This window comes from Rhipicephalus sanguineus, chromosome 9 (assembly GCF_013339695.2).
Source record: "Rhipicephalus sanguineus isolate Rsan-2018 chromosome 9, BIME_Rsan_1.4, whole genome shotgun sequence".
Lineage (NCBI taxonomy): Eukaryota > Metazoa > Arthropoda > Arachnida > Ixodida > Ixodidae > Rhipicephalus > Rhipicephalus sanguineus.
The window spans coordinates 25,001,513-25,018,604 of NC_051184.2; the positions used below are offsets into that span (position 1 = coordinate 25,001,513).

General features: G+C 47.9%; 1 protein-coding gene across 1 annotated transcript in view; it reads right to left on the reverse strand.

The window, feature by feature from the left end:
* The window catches only part of LOC119404777 (uncharacterized), a 68,268-nt gene extending 53,765 nt beyond the window's left edge, over positions 1 to 14,503 (reverse strand). The window contains exon 1 of the mRNA XM_049419015.1: positions 14,117 to 14,503. Within this exon, the coding sequence (XP_049274972.1) occupies positions 14,117 to 14,276 (160 nt within the window). The 5' untranslated portion in view covers positions 14,277 to 14,503. The remainder of the gene's footprint in view (positions 1 to 14,116) is intronic.
* Between the last annotated feature and the right edge of the window lie 2,589 nt (positions 14,504 to 17,092).

Here is a 17,092-nt window from a genome sequence, read left to right on the forward strand (position 1 = left end):
GACACCGACCGAAAATTTTTTTAAAGAGAACGTTTAGGGACGAATATCCAATTCAGCAGAGGTGCCTCGGAGGCACGAGCTGGGGCAATCACGTTGGGTTTTGCTCCTACCCTTTGACACGATATGTACACAATTGTGTACACCACTTGTTCTCGCTATTTGTATCGACTAGGGGCTAAGAAAGAGCAAGATATATGGAGCTTTGGATAAATTGAATCTCCTGCATAATAAATTTGTCTGCATTTAACTTAATTTTGCAGTGTACTGATGCATATGATCACTTTGCTGAACGCACTACCACGTTCGACGAGTCGTTCAACGTGCCGCTTCCTGCGAGCCATGTGAAATGTATAATATTTCTTTGCTCAAAATGGACATAACCAAAAATGAACTTGCACTATATTTCTAGCCCGAGATTTCATTCTAGTTATGCCAAAACAGAGTTTCAATGACTTCAGGATAAGTCGATATTTAATTACAACTTAATTAGGATTAGTTGCTATAACACACATAAATGAACATATTCTGACATTATTTTTGTTGCAATGGAATATCGAGTGCCTTGAAGTAACGTTGTATCGATTTGACACATTTACAGGCAGTTCTTCAGAGGTGGCGTGTCAAAGGGTTAAAGTAGAAAAAAAAAAGGTTCTGTTTGCCTAAAGATTTGTTGGTATCCTTTATTTCAAACTACGACATCCTTGTTACACTCCCAACGGCCAGCATTGCCAGAGTGATCGATTATCGGTTACATTCGGCTGGGTTTTGACACCTCTGGTCTCGATATTCTGGCCTCGACTGTTCCGATAGTTCTTGTGCTCCATAGGCGTGCGCAGGGTTCCCCTTCATGGGGGGGGGGGGGGGGTCGAAGGTTCATCACGGCGCCCCCCTCCCCGTTAAATCAATGTATGGGGCAGACTTTGCGCCCCCGTCTTCTTAGGTGATTAAGAGGGGCGACCGCCACCCTGCCCCCCCCCCCCCCCCGCCTGCGCACGCCTTTGTTGTGCTCTACGTATGATCAACAAAATCAAACTTCTGCCGCGTCAGTTGACGATGCGCGGAAATGTTCTGCTAGTCTGTCGTCGAGGTTATTTGGTTGTAAAAAAAAATTAGCGCAGCTTGTACTAAGTCGCGCAAGGCTCGGTCACAGCAGAGCTCGTGGGCACCTAGCTGGTCCTGGCTTGGCTACGCTTTTACACCTCTCACCTGTCTCCCACCCATTGCTATACTATACAATACATGGCTATGCTTGCTCTCTCTCTTTTTTAACCTTCTTTTTTAGTCTGTGTCTTTCTATCTCTTGCTCTCGATGTCTATTTGTTTCTCTGTCTTTCTTCCCTTTCTTTCTATTTCCCTATTTCTCTCTTTCTCTCTCAATCTCTCTTTCTCTGTACTCATTCTCCCCTCCCCCTTTTCTTCATCCTCACATATGGCCTCCTCACTTCCCTCTTCCACCCCCTTGATATATACTATACTATACTATACTATACTATACTATACTATACTATACTATACTATACTATACTATACCATACTATACTATGCTATGCTATGCTATGCTATGCTATACTATGCTCTGCTATACTATACTATACTATACTATACTATACTATACTATACTATACTATACTATACTATACTATACTATACTATGCTATGCTATGCTATGCTATGCTATACTATGCTCTGCTATACTATACTATACTATACTATACTATACTATACTATACTGTACTGTACTGTACTGTACTGTACTGTACTGTACTGTACTATACTATACTATACTAACAAGCGTATGCTATGCTCTGCTAGCGTGCACAGATAGCCGAGAGGTTACGGCGCTCGCCTTCGGATCGTGGGGACGCGGGTTCGAATCTCGCCTCACCAAGAATTTTTCTTTTTCTCTGTTATTCTCTCGCTTTCTTTCTCTCTCTCTCTCTCTGTACGCGTTCTGTCGCCCATCAGAGTTATTGCGTCCCACGCCGGACGAATCGGCGCGCGTGTTCTGGGAGCGCAGCAGACGAGGAAGTAGGGGAAGGCGATGCAGAGAAGGACAAAGAGAGCGCGTGCCGGTTCATGATGATGATAATTTTCTATCTACGACACGCGGCAAGCCTTGACCACAACGGCTCTGCTGTAAAAATACTTGCTCGCGCACGCGCAGTGACATTATGGAAAGTTAAATCCGAAAGCTGCGTGGCGGTCAGTTTTACGAAGTGAAGCTATCAGTTAACGCCGCCAATGTACTGATTGTCGGACCAGTTTTAAGTACGATAGTTTTATTCCGTTCGTAAGTGTAGACCTTTTAGGGTGTCAACGGCAGCAGCCGCGCAGCTAGTGACATCGAGTGGATCTGTGTTTAACCTGAACGCGTTATAAACGGATTTTGCTTATGACGACTGTCCAGTGCAGATTAATGACATTATTGAAAAATATTAACACCCGGCGTACAGCTGTGGAAATTAGCGTGCCTGTTAAGACTTCAGAAAAACGATATAGTCAAACGTAAGGACGACGGTATCGTGAAAAAGTGATATAGCTGAGCAACTGTTTCACTATGCTGCGATGTAAGAATTCTCCAGCAGCAGTCGTTGTCGCGTGACAAAGAGGATTTTACGCAGTCAGAAACACTCGGGAAAAACAAGGATTATTGCGACAAAATCGAAAGCTGGAAGATAAGCTATGCGCTACTAATCCGCACGTGGATTTGACTCTATGCAGCGGCATTACTTCGGCGCATTATACGTCTTAAAGGGGTCATGAACCACTTTTCCAAGTAATGATCTAATGGCCTCAGTATCGGAGTGTACTGCCTCCCGAATCGATTGCCGCAAAAATTTCTCGAATCCGTCAAGAATCAGCGGAGTTACGGGGGTTTGGCGCACGCTCCCAGCGCTTTCTCTCTTTTCTCGTGCCGGCGAGCGCACTGGAAGCTAGACAGGGAGGGATGGCATGGGGGAAAGAAGTTACGCCAGCGCGCGTCATGAAACACGATCGCTCTCCCGCTGTGATTCGCTTGCGCGAGTGCGGCTACCGTGTACTGAGGAGTGGGGCGCCGGCAAGTGGCGGCACCCCGCGGCAAGAAGCGCATCTGATCCGAACGCCGCTCTCGATTTACGTCGGCTATCGGCCAATAAGCATGCTATGTCTCTTGCGACGTACAGCGGACAGACGCCCCGCCCACCGACGAGAGTGAGAACCGGCCTCTGTTTGAAAAGAGGGTGCCTGGGGAAACGGCAACCTCGCGCTCCGCTTGTGGCCATTACGCGGCGCGCACGACTGTAATATTTGGCAGAGCAGTTCATAGCCGTGTCAGCTTTCCGCAGGATGTGTTTTTTCAATCAGCCCAAGGGGTGCTTCATGACCCCTTTAAGCTCCTTATTCGACGCAAAGGATGCCGAGCCGAGGGCATGGCACACTCCAAACTTGTGATTAAAAGGAAATACTGCCGGGCAGTCGCGCGTAACTGCGGCGACCGAGGAATTCAATCCCAGCTATCCACTTTCCTGGTACTCTCGCGCATAGCCTCCGAGATTCTTCGGAGAGAAGTTGTCTCCGCGCACGGCCCGATTTCGGAGGCCATTATGAGCTCGAAGTTTCTTATCGCTATTCAGGTGCTTCAGGCGATGGGTGTAGGGCGTTAGCTTGTCTAATCTTTGTGATCTTGTATCAGACGCTCTTGTGGCGTTTCCTTTTTGATACATCGAATTTCATATTACGAAATTTCCGAAATATCACGATTGTGCGATCGCATGAAACTACGTTATTATTTCTACGCACTTAATGATAGCAAATGAATTAGAATTGTTGCGTTTAAAGCGTAGTATTCTGTTGAACCCGATAAGTTTTGCAATTATTCAAAGTAGACTCAAACCTCAAATAACGAACTTCGGTATAACGAAATTTTTGATATAACGAAATATTTGGAATTTTCGCAACTTAATGTCCATAGAACACCATGAATTTTGAACCTCAGTATAACAAAGCGTGTTTATACGTGACTTCGATAACGTAACGAAGTTTCAGTGCTGGCGCTGAGGAAGACGTTGAGATCACTGGTCCCGTCGACCCACCACCACAAGATTTTTCCGTAGTGTAAGTATTGTGTTTAAAAAAGAAAAAAAGAAACAGTGGTTCTAAGAAGCCGTAAACGAAACTATAACCAAGATGGTGTCATCGCACTCGCCGCTTGGAGACTAAGGAGGATATATATCTGCCCAGCGATCGCACGGCACTGCGCGGCAGAAGCGCAGAATTCCAATGACGCACTTTCCAGGTACACACACTCTCGCGGCACCCATCGAAGGTCGAGCTCACGGCGAGCGCTCACACCACTACAGCACTGTGGTGAATCCGGATTTTGGCGCGCGCCATTGCTCTCTCTACACAGCGCAGGCGGCGCGACTTTTACCCGTTCCGAAGTCATCGTGCTCTTTATTTTTGTACACGCGAGTTGCTCTTTCCTCGCTTATGCGCCGAACGCGATGCCGATCCGCATTCTTCTCTGCGGATGGCGCGACGTTTTCAGGTTGCGTCCTTGGAGCGTATCTCGAGAACAAGGGCACGTGAATCGCGATCCACTGGAAGGGCACGAAACGTCATCGACGCTTAGGGACGGTGATCTATGGACGATCTTACATTTCAAGCCCTTCCCGGTTTCGGGCGAGCGCAGCTTGTCCTTGCCGAGTTATTTGCACCCAAACGGTTTTGGATCAGCGTATGTATATAAACGCCCGCTTCACGGGAAAGCTTTTCGTTGGTGTCAGAACCATGAAACAATTCTCTGAATGCTGATAATTTCCAACAGCATTCTCGTTCTTATTTTACTTTTTATTAATTACTAGCAAGTAGCCGGCTTTTTTTTCCCCACGAGTACTTAACGATAAACTTCATGAATCTGATTTCACTTCGCATGTTCTTCAATTTCTTTTCAACGGCAACAACTTGCTTGATTTGAAGAGAAAATTTTCAACAAGGATTAAAAAAATATATACTTTAAGGAAAAAGCCATTTTAAAACGGTGAAAGGCCTAAGACGAAATCCTTGCATGGCTCATCGGTCGGAAAACGCGACTTAAGAGAACGGGAATTTCAGCAAGTTGGTTTGCATTCATTATAAAAACAGCGCGAGGACAGAAAAAAAGAAACAACGGGACGGGCAGCGCCCGTCCCGCTTCCTGTCCCGTTGTTTGAAAACCCGGCGTCCGGTTTCGTGAAATGAAAATCTCGGCGTCCGGCTTCGTGAGGCGGTGTTGTGAACACAAGTGATCCCAAAATTGCGGCGACATTTAAATACAGATGTAATGATGCTAAATGGTTAGGAATATGACTTAAAGCGAATTCAAAGTGAATTTAAGATCAATCAACGCAAATGCAAGTGATTTGACGTACGTTAATGTGAATCAAGAGTGATTCAAAGTAGATTAAAGTGAATAAAGTGAACCAAGTGTCAAGTAAGAATGAATCGAATGCATTAAGTGTAAATCAACGTGCATTAAAACTAATCAACAGGGAATTAGAGTACATTCAATTGAACCAAGGATGAACCAAATGACTCGCTGATTCGCGGGCGCCGCCATCTTGAGCTACCACACGAATGAATTCAGTTTTGTACGTCGCCGCGTGAATTTAACGAGGTCATTGAACGCCTTTCTTGTATACAACGTATGACTTTTCATTCAGCTCCCTCTTTGGTCCTGTGGTCGTACACCTTAATCTACTGATGCTTCATATGGTCCATAACGACTCATTTACCGCCCGAAATGCACGAACTTTTCGAAAAAGGCAATCTACTGTTATAGCTGGCCTACTGTGTTTCTCATTGCTCATGTTTTCAAGAAGCTAAATGCCTTGCAATCTTAACCTAGTTTATAGATTTGCACACATTGCCATATCTCGTAGAGCCCGATGCGTCATTCTAAAGGTCCATGCTGTCCGCTTCTCGTCCTTTTGGGTGTATACACCCTAAAAACTGTTTGTACCATTTGAAGACTTTGTGCTTCACAACAATAATCGTCCTATAGGTTGCTTGCGTTTCCTTTCCTGAAAACGCGGTGCTCGCCAACTTTCCCATCGATAACCGCATGTCAGCTGACAGTGCGCACGCCGCTGGTGACCTAAATCTACTGGGCGCAAGGCGTTAAAGGAAACAGAGGCACGGATGACAGATGGCAGTTATTACAGTGGGACAAAAAGATGCCCCAAGGGGATGCAACTGTTGCTATAGTCTATACACCAAACGCATTTATAATGGCGCGTGCATGACCACTAATATTTTACGTTATAGAGGGCGCTTTCTTATAAAGGCCGTCTTCTTTACACCGATAAGTAATAAAAATACAATATAACCCGCATATAACGAATTATTGTGTATATCGAACAGTTGTAACATCCCGTTGAATATAGTTTTGATACATAAAGTATTTTATGTATCGACTTGCCTATATAATAACTCTTTTGTGACCCCCTTCAGGTTCGATATATCCGGGTTCGACTATGTAAGCGTTCTGCAAGCAAACTTTATTCCAACTACGCTGAGGTGTTTCTCTTGGAAGAACCAACACGGGGTCCCGTTTACTGAGCTGCCTTGTAGTTTACGCCCGCAGGAATTGGCAGCTTCGCGTTTCAGGGCAGAATTGCGGACACCCCTTGCTTGTCCTTGTCATCTGCAGTTTAGCAATAACGACTCGACTTGCACGTTGTCAACGCAAGGTTGCAACAAGTAGCCCGCATGGACGCCTTGGCGCTACTTCTTTCCTGAAGGCTGAAAACATTAGCAGGGGCGCTTAAACGATCTCGTTAAGAGTGACAACAGCGCGAGAAACAGGGACAAACGAAGAAAGACGCGCTCCGGGTGTCTGCTATCGTTTGCCTACCTGTCTCTCGCGCTGTTTTAATTTTTGACGTAAAATACCAACACGTCGAAGTATCCACCCATCATGAACGATCTCGTCAGGCAGGAAAATTCGGCATAAAGAAAACTTGATTATTCAGTGGCGCCCGCGAACCTGTGCAATGAAGAAATTCGCCCAGGTCATGGGTCGTTTGGTTGTAAAGGCGCTTCATTGTAACGAACTATGTTTAGTCTATAGACGAAAGTTGCTAACAAGCATACTTTTATTATGGTAGACGGTTGTCTTAGATGGTTGTCCACCGCAATCGCGTGCAAGATAGAAAATTGGCCAGGCTTTTCGTGATAAAGATGGTTTTGTTGTAACGGCGTTTCATCGCAGTGAATTAAGAGGAGTCTATAGACGAAAGTTACTAAGAAGCATGCTTTCATTAGTGTATAGTCGGCCATCCCTCATTGCCGCACAAGATAGGAAATTCGTCAGGCCATGGCGCTCATTTCGTTTTAGAGGTCGCTTCGTTATAATGGAGCTTCAACGTAATAAACTTAAAGGCCAACTCCGGCGATTTTTTGGCCATGTCAAAGTAATGGTGCTTTTATGTTCCTGAGACGCTCCTGTTACGGGCCCGATAGCAGAAATACTCGGCAAATTGGAGAATAATTTTAAATAAGCAAAAAAGCGCAACGCCGAAACCGAAACCCAACCGAGTGTACTGTCTACGTATGACGTAGACGTTGTTACGAACGAACCGGAAGTCGTGCAAGGCATGCCGGTCACGCCGGCGCGGAGTATGAAAACTGTGACAGCCGGGACGAGCAGGCGCACAGTGGAAAGGTGAGCACGCCGCGCACAGCTGTAATGTCTGCGACTGACAGTGCCGCGTCTGATAATGACAGTGTCTCGGCCAGCACAGCAGACGCTCGCTGTAGCGGCCGAAGTTAGCGGTGCCCTCGGCTGCGTCACTTCCGCCGCCTTCCCACAACTGACGTCACAGACGCAATGTTGCCAGTAATTGTGGGAAGCCAGGAGGGCGTTTGCAGACAATCGTTAAAATTCATTTGCAAACAATCTGCGCATGTCTCAAGCCTGTAATTTGGCATAAATGGCGGAAACGTGCAAAGGAACGTACCCAGCGAATTTCATTGAGATCCATCGACCTCGAAAAATCGCCGGAGTAAGTGTAGTTTATCGACGAGAGTTGCTAACAAGCATGTTTTCGTTGGTCATCCACAATGTTCCTGATGATCCAGTGGCGTAGGCATAAATTTGCTTCAAGGAGGGAGGCACGTCCTGGATCTGAAGTAGGGGCCCGGCAAGCAAGTGCGGTTTCGAGTGTCATATTGTGCTCTATATCCCACGGCAGAAAGAAGCATTTTTTTTAGGGGGGTGGGGGGCACGTGCCTGGTGTGCGACACCCAGGCAACGCCACTTTTACGAGCTGTTAGCGAAATTCCCATACGGCCGCATCACACAAACTGCAATAATGGGAGTTCCAACCAGTTTTCGTTTCCTTTCTGCTATCTCTGCATCGCGAACATTCTTCGAGCTTTGTGCGGAATATTCATGCGTATATTTGTGAAGGAGACGGAGCGCTCAAGGGGATGCGGCAAGGGCGAATACTTGGCAGGCTGACGTACATCCTTTAATACGAGCGACGAAGTGGTTGCAAACACAAATTGCGCGTTGCAAATGCTCTCTCTCTCTCTCTCTCTCTCGCATTATACACTTAGCTTCAGATATGCACACTAGCGTCCTTGAGAGCGAAATTCTCGAATTATTAAGTGGCCCGCTCGAGCAACATCTCTCAAGCAAGTGATCCGATCGTAGAGCCGTAGACGATATCTGATCGCTTTCGCTAGATCACCATTTTCTTCCTTGTCAGCATTCCGCACCTGAAGACATTGCATACACGAGGCTGGGGATAAACGGCCGGTGTTGTTGAGCGATAAATAATCTCGCAGCGCGATCTGACCTGGCTTCTTCGACGAAGCAAGTTTTTTTGCTCCCGGGACTCGTAAAACGAGACTGCTGCTTCTGACTCGCCTGAAAGACCAACTGTCTTAGAATGGGAAGATCGAGAACCAAGCAATAACTGTCGAAAGAGAGAATCGCGGTCGAACGCGCGTGGTATTACCGAACGAAATGTTCAGCCACCAGAATACGGGAGAGCTGTGTGATCTTCGGATCACTGAGGCGGTAAAATGTAAAACCGTATGCGAGCATGACCGCACAGTCCGAGTGCATGTGCGCATAGGTGCATGGCAACTATGCTGACGAAAAATTGAGTTTTCTTGGGCATGGTGCAGTTGCGATAAGCATAGCGCGTTTCTCGGCAACTCATTGGAATAACCGTAGCGAACAACGTAAATCGCTTGTCTATGATTGATTACTGAAGCGAGGAGGTATTGATTTTCAATGTTCCAATTTCAAAAACCCTGCGGCGCTTGTATGGTTTCCGAATGGTACTCAAAACGAGGGTTGTATACTGTGTACTTCGATGAGTGAAGCGTACGTCTGTTCTATAATAACTTTATTTAAGTGTACGTGCTCAAGTGGGCCCCTATTCACAAAAGCATCCTACGCTAAAAATTTTCGTAAGAGAATATTTCAGCAAATCACGATGCGGGACATATCGTTAGCGAACCTGACTGACCAATGGGAAAACGCACTTACGAAAGAGCAGTTTAGTGAATTCGGCCCTTGTTTCCGACCTTCTTTTGACATGTAAGTTTGATCACATATCGCCTGAGTGTGTTTACAGGAAAGTTACCAGGTATGTTATATACGCTCGTTCTTCCTTCGTCCCGCGCATGCTGGACACGATTGGCAAGCGAAGTTGTTGGATACAATAGCGAAGTTGTTGGATACAACGGTATCGCAAAATCCATTCAGCTGCATGGCGCTGGCTGTCTGCTTCACGAGTGAGAGCTGGCATTGGACGAACTTGATATATCTTGGTGGTGATTGTTTCTTTAAGTCACGTACGTCTGTCCGGATTCCAGCGCCTGATCGACGAAATGGCTCGCATCCGACGTGACGGCGAGGGCATTGTATTCAAGCTCCGGCTTTGTCCACCACGCCTGCATAAACACACTTGGGATTCTACGAAGCCCCGGAAGTCGCATCTCGGATCGTTTGGACGCGGCTTCTCAATCTCGCGTGGCTGTCAGTTCTGTCGTTTTCCTCCACATCGTGCTTCCGACGCGCGTTCTCGCGTCTTCATTGCAAAATAGCCCGCCCGGAAGGCTGAATTACCGTAGCAACGCGGGACCGCTGAATCGACTTGTACAAATAATGCCCGTATCGCCGGTAGCAGTGGGCGGCTTGACAGGTTAGACATTCGTCGCATGCGATGTTTCGCAGGCCACGATTCGCAGACCACGTTGGCGATGCGTACGCACGCTGTCACGCACGCTAGCCGAAGGGAGTGACGCCACGCACTCGTGAGAAAGAAACGAAACGAGCGAAACAAGTTGCCCGTAGGAACGCCGCAGAAGAAATCGACGAGGCTTTACCGATTCCTCGGCGAAACGCGGTTTGAAACCGCTTATGTAAGAACACGTTCACGCGCCTCTCGAAGTCGTGCACGACTCGCTTCTTCGACGTCACACGGTGCGGGACGGCCACGCTCCTCCGCACACAACGCGGCCGATCGCTTTTGCATAATCGGTACACACAGCGTTCGCCGGTATGCATTGGCGCCGTGACGTGTGGCAAGTGCAATTTCCGCGCTGACGGGCGATGCCGAAGCGTTGGCCGGGGACCCCTTCAGCGAGAGGCGCGCAGGACCGTCCATCATCTCGAATATACTCGACTGCTGACCCAAAGGTCGCGGGATCGAATCCCCAGCCGCGGCGGCCGCATTTCGGTGGAGGCGAAAATGCTTGAGGCCCGCTCGTGTGCTTAGATTTAGGTGCTCGTTAAAGAACCCCGGGTGGTCGAAATTTCCGCAGCCCTAGATAACACTATATAGCCATTCGGACGTTGTAGTTGGCAGAACGAGTCGACCTAACTCCGATGACCATTCCTGCTCGCAACTGGTTTCTACGCGGTTTTCATGCCTCCATTTGCTATAAATGGTGCTTCGTGTACGTATGGCGAGGGTCTTTGTACCGGTTATTGGTATGGCTGTCCATCCCACCGACCCACATGCACGGATAGCATGTGTGCGTGCGTGTGTGTGTTACGGGGGATGCGTATGTATGCGTGCGTCTGATTATCAACCAAACGGAAGGGGGTTGGAGAACTCAATTTTTTATAAGGCCTAGCCCCACCGGTCTTAAGCAGCCCTTGTACAGTACGGTCCGCTCTTAAACACAACTAAAGAAGGTATTTCATCACCGTTCATCATACACATCTAATACACTAAGGTTTGCAAGCTATATCTGTACGCTGAGATAATTCTTACGAGTCGTATGGATAAGTCTTCTTCCTACAAAGCCTGTCCGTCACGGCGGCTCAGCGCTCGTAGCGTTCTGCGACAGTGCACGAAGGTAACGGATTCGAATCCCGGTTGAGGCATTGCTTATGGATGAGGGTTTTAAGAACGTTAATGTGCCGTTTATTCTGTATAACTGTGCAGAATCCAGTTGTTCAGGCCCCAAATTACTATCTTGATTTTAAAGTTCAACGAGTCTTGCAGTTGTGAGGGTCGGAGTGACATATCGGTTCAAACTTGACAAGGAAGGCGAAACAATATCGGTTTTGATGAGCTGCTTTCGTAAGGTACGCTTCTGGCAAAAAGTAAAACGGCCACTTCTGTCGTCAAATGGTGCCTGGTATAGACAAACAGCGCAGAAACAAAACACGAATGGAGGCATCGCTCACTCAGAAATTTTCACGCCGTATTGTCATGACGCCATCGATTCTGAGAATGGCCACTTGAGTTTAGTTCTTTACTAGCGTACGGCAAAGGAGCTACGTTGTTTCTTATAAAAACATCTAAACGCTACACTTTGAAGGCGAGTTTCGAAAACTTTCGCTGCTCCAAAAACAGCGCAAATAACAGCAAATACTTTAATATATATCCCTAGTAGCACTCACTGTTGCCACAACGTTGAAGCAACTTTCTCAATGCGGCGGCAACGTTGTGTCAACATTTGGTGCTACTAGAGATCTCGGACGTCACACTGCCGAGCCCCCCCACTACGGCTTCCGTCATAATCATATCGTGGTTATGGGACGTACAACCTCAACAATAATTATTATTGACGTAACCTTGCTCTGGTTTTTGCGCGAAAGAAAAAATGAAGTTCAGTTTTGGTTTGCATTCTTTGGAATCCACCGTTTTAATCCAAATGAACAATTAAATAATGGTGTTACTAAAAGACACTAACACTATAGTCCAAGCAGTGCTCATTTAATGTGAATAAACCTAAACGCTTATCTGCACAGCTGAACCTCGTTGTAGCGAAGTAACATGGGGGCCATAAATTAGTTCGTTATATCCGATGTTCGTTGTAACAGTAGAGATAAAAATTGGCTCTATCCAATCGGCACTATGGCTCGCGCAAAAGTCCTAGATACAAAATGCATTATTATAGGCCTTAAACCCACTATAAACGTGGTAATCCTTATCCGTCTGCATGTGGTATTTCAAACTAAAGAGAGAACATGAGAAGGCGACATTACAACAACAAAATTAGTTAGACGATGCAGGCCTTATTTGAAGAAGGATGTGATCTTCGACTGGTGGCCTATTACAGAAATCCACAACCACCTAAAAAAAAGATGTGGTTGTGAACTGTTTTTCAATATATGTTTTGCTTTTTATGGAAGCTTTCGAGTTTGGAGCCTCGCGCGAACCAATATTTCTTCGTTACAGCCGATATCACGGCAGCTCTCGCGTTTTCGGTTTCTTTATATAAAGAATAACTGTCACTGAAATGAAGCGTGACCAACCAAAGTTCGTATTCAGTTCGCTATAACCGATAATTCGCTATATCTGTGATCATTATAACTAGTTTCAACTGTACAAACTTGACAGAGGTTCACAGAAAGATCTGGCTTGACGCGATTAACGTTCGTGGAATTAAGCAATGCCTCTGGGGCATTATACTTCGACAATGGGGCGTTTCCTCGTTACAACTCTGACAAGTCATCTTGTCGAAACATTGGGTTCAGACTTTTCTTTGTCAGAGGGTCGTTGAAGACAATAGCGATCGCTGGGACGCTGGCTTCATCGACATTTCGTTGTTCGACAACTATTAATCACAGTGACTAGCACGAAGAACAGATTATATTTCTTTTTGCGCCGAAAGCAAATACTGATTGTTCGGCAGTTGAGCGGAGTTGCAAATATAGCACTAGGCAAATTTAAGCGAATGAGGTGCGAGATCACAATTCCGCAGTAATCATTGCTTGGATTACGATGTAGTGTTTGCTTTAACAAGAGCAAGCCCTAAACTCAACTCATTCTCTTTCGAGGACATGCGATCTTGCTTTTAGCTTTTCCCAGCTGCCCCTGCCTCTTGACAAAATTACACCAGCAATGTTGACAGGCTCGTCTTGGTTGCGATGGTTCTGAATGTTACCTCAAGAATCAGTCATGAACTATACAGTGATGGGAATGATAATTCCGCTTATATTAAACCACATATAGGTAGATCGACATATTCATTCTGTTGAGATTGCGGCCCAGTGTTATACGATATATACTTGCCGTGCTGTTAAACTGAGCACGTGAAATTGCCGTCGACGTCATTTTAGACCATGCACTCTACTGGTACATGCACAGGCAATGGTGCAGCCACAGGTTTCTTTCGAAATCCCACCTGAAGTTCGATATATATGCAGACACGTGGCTGACTAAACTTTACAGGAGATTTGAAGTGAGAAACGGCACGCCCCCTTCCCCCTCCCAATCCCAGTGCTTGCTTCGGCACTGGGCACGGTATTGTCAATAAAAAGCAATACTGGTTTGATGCATTCATCCTTATGACCAATCGGGCCCAACCGCCTTCGTGGAATCGCCAGCGAAATTGGCTAAGGAAACTTTCATCCAGCCAGCCAATTAGCCTGCGCTATTGTTTCCAGAGTGACTCGTCCCAAGGACAAGCCGCGGCTTCCGTGGTGCACTATGGTAGTCCTCTAGACGCTGCGTCATACAAACGTTACCATTGTTCATTCAGTGGAAGATGCCTGCAAAACCGCATGTTTACCAAACCGCCTTGACTGTAACGCGATTTCTCGCTGTATCCCAGCCAGGCCTGGCGCTACCAGCTGACCTCGTACTACCTCGTACCCACGAGTCACTCGTTCACTCACTTTTGGGCATTCCGCAGGGCCCTTTGGTTCGGCCGTTGTCGAGGAAGTCCAGGTCGTACCGCCTCGCCGGCGGGAAGGTTAGGGCTACGTGCCCCAGGCAGGGAGGTAGCACCAGGGCCGCCGCGAAGGCGGCGGCGATCACCAACGTTGGCCCACGCATGACTGCGGCCAACCGATCGACCGAAACGACGAGCCGCCGCTGCGGCTTCCAGCCGTGTCTATCACACTTTCGACGAACGGCAGCAGTGGCAGCAGATGGACGCAGACCACAAGCAGTTGACGCGCTTCTAGATCACAGCGGCCGGTGGCGCGCAGACCGGCATGGTGCCGAGACACTGCTACCAGGCGGGCACGGTGAACCGCACTCGTTGCGAGGAGACACACACTTCGGAAACGTATCGGCACTGTCTGCTGGTATCTCGAACAGCTCGTGGTCTTCGCTGCTAACTTGAGTCGTTGCTCGCAGACACTCGGTCTTCTTAACTCTAGTTTCGTTGTTGTCGGGGGTCGTCGTGGCAGGCTCCGCGGAGAGCAAGCGCACTGGGAAAGGAGGCGGTACACCTGCGAACCACCGACCGATCCGCTCGCTCCCAAGACTGGTCGTCGAGGGCTTCGTCGGCGTTTCACCGTCGGTCGCTCGCTAGGGCCCGGCGAAGAAAAAGGTGGCGAGAAGAGGACGGGGGAAGGCCCGGAAAGTGCGCTTTCCTTCTCGTCCTCTTACACCGGCTTGGCCGGCAGCGTGGCGAACGAGCTTGCAAAGCGATGACGAAGACTGCGAAGTACAAGAGGGAGAAGGCGCGCCGCCGTGCGTCGAGCCACCAGGGGCACAGGCAAACAAACACACAGAAAAGACAAGCCCCTGCGCGCGAGAACCTGTCCTCTACGTCGCAGCGGTGGTGGAGGGCCGCATTCCTCGGATGGCGAGCAGGTAGGCAGGCAGGCTGGCTCGCGGGTGGGCATGCGAAGCGGAGCGCCGTCGACGTCGGCCTGGTTGGAGCGAGCTGTCGGCGCCGGAAGGACAGGGCGAAACGGGTGAAAATGCGCGGAGAGAAAACTGACGGCGGCGGCCGCGAGAAGAAGACGACGTGGTCGAGCGAAAGCAAAGAAGAATTAACGGAGAAGACGAAGAGTAACGGCAAATGTATGCCGCCCGCCCGAGGCGACGTGTATACGACACGTTACACACGAGGAAGGCCGAGTAGCGGTTCGCTTCCCAGCGTGTGTATACATACGTGGCTTTAGGGGTGTACACGAGCGCGGGATCAAAGGAGGAAGAGGAGCGTGCCATGGTTGACACCCCCCAGTGACCTTTGGAACCAGTCCTTCGCTCGCATCGTGCGGCCATTATAACGGGCAGGCCGCATATCTTGGCCCGAGTGGCCGGAGGCGATAATATCGATCGGCAGTGATCGCACAACGGGGGACGATCCCCGCTCAACGTTCCAGGAAGTACGCTGCTGCTGGTCACAAAGGCCTTGGGTGGCCAAGAGTCCTCGAGCTGACGGTGGTGATTGCATCATGGGAGGGGGACGTCGATCGACTCGAGGAATTTTCGAAGAGTGGGCGCGTGAATCGACTTTGAATCGTTGATCGTACTGCGCTTATCGAAGCCGCTCGACTAACGGGCAATACAGGATCAACGCAGGTGATGCGCCTTGAAGAAACCGAGCGTTTGGAAAAATGAAAGCCGAACTTCCCTTTCTTGAAATTTTCTTCGAAATGGCAAGCGCTGGTGCGTCAGTGGGTGACGTCGTCGACTGAAGCATTTTCGCGTATTTGTCCGTTGTTTCGTAGACAAGATTTTCCACAGTTTGTAAGGTTCAGTATCTGATACCTCAATAAGTCTTCGAAATCCCTATTAGTATACAAACACACGACTATGGTCATCTGTTTGTTAGTCCTGCAAGCATGCAGTCAAATTCATAACGTCTCAAAGAACTAGAATCTAATTAAGAGTCGCCAATAAATTTCTGTCGTCCCTGGCTTAACAGAAAACAGAGAAGCCTTCCGTAAGCGTTCAACGGTAGCAAGAAGGTCCTTTCGGTGTATCACACGCGAAAGTCAACAGCTCAGATTAATACTCCGGTTTAGTCCCCTTCTAGCCTGCAAACTGGGATAGTTGGTTAATCTTCATGGTAAAGGCAGCGCAAAAAGACAACACCAGAAGAAGAACGATACAGTACAGACGCTGAAGCATGGCGCTGAAGATAGTAGGTGCTGAAGTGTGAAGTATGAACTGGCGCTGAAGAACGACACAGGACAGGCGCTGAAGTTCTCGTGTAGTCGTCTTTCTGCGCTGCTTTTACCATGAAGAGTCCCCTTCTAATTCCGTTTGGCTCAAGAAACAGCTAGTGCCCGCGTATTGCCAAATAGCCGCTGATGCTGTCACAAAGGCAAAATTAATGAACTATTCTGTGTAATAACGACAGATTTAGCAACATGTGACCCATAAGTTTAGCGTAGAGCCGTTCATCGCCATTCATCGTTGAAAAACTCGTAAGAGTTGTTCATCGTGTCCATAACACCACCTCCAAATATTCCCTCTGTAGGTGATGAGGATGAATTGCGATCTTCTTTAGAGATGGCCCCCGAAATAATTGACCATGGGTGTTCTCATATGGTATGTGAACATTCATCATTTAAAAAAAAGCAACTATTATTATGGGTGTCGGCATTGGGGTGTAAAAGGGGCACTTGCCCCCTTCAAGCCACACCAGCAGTTGACCGCCTACCCTTCCCCAGCCGGGATGCAACGCGGGTTTGCGCCCCCCAAGATAAAATCCTGCCGACACTCATGACTGTTACAGTTATGGTCGTGATATACCACCTTCAGGTCTACCTTCTGCCAGATGAACACGAAGTCGAATGTCAACGTTTGTGACGGACAAGCACTCGAGAAAGTTGACCACGTTCTTGACTTCCGCGCAGCAATTCATCGTCGATGAACAGAACCTCTTTTTGACTCCGCGTCAGCAA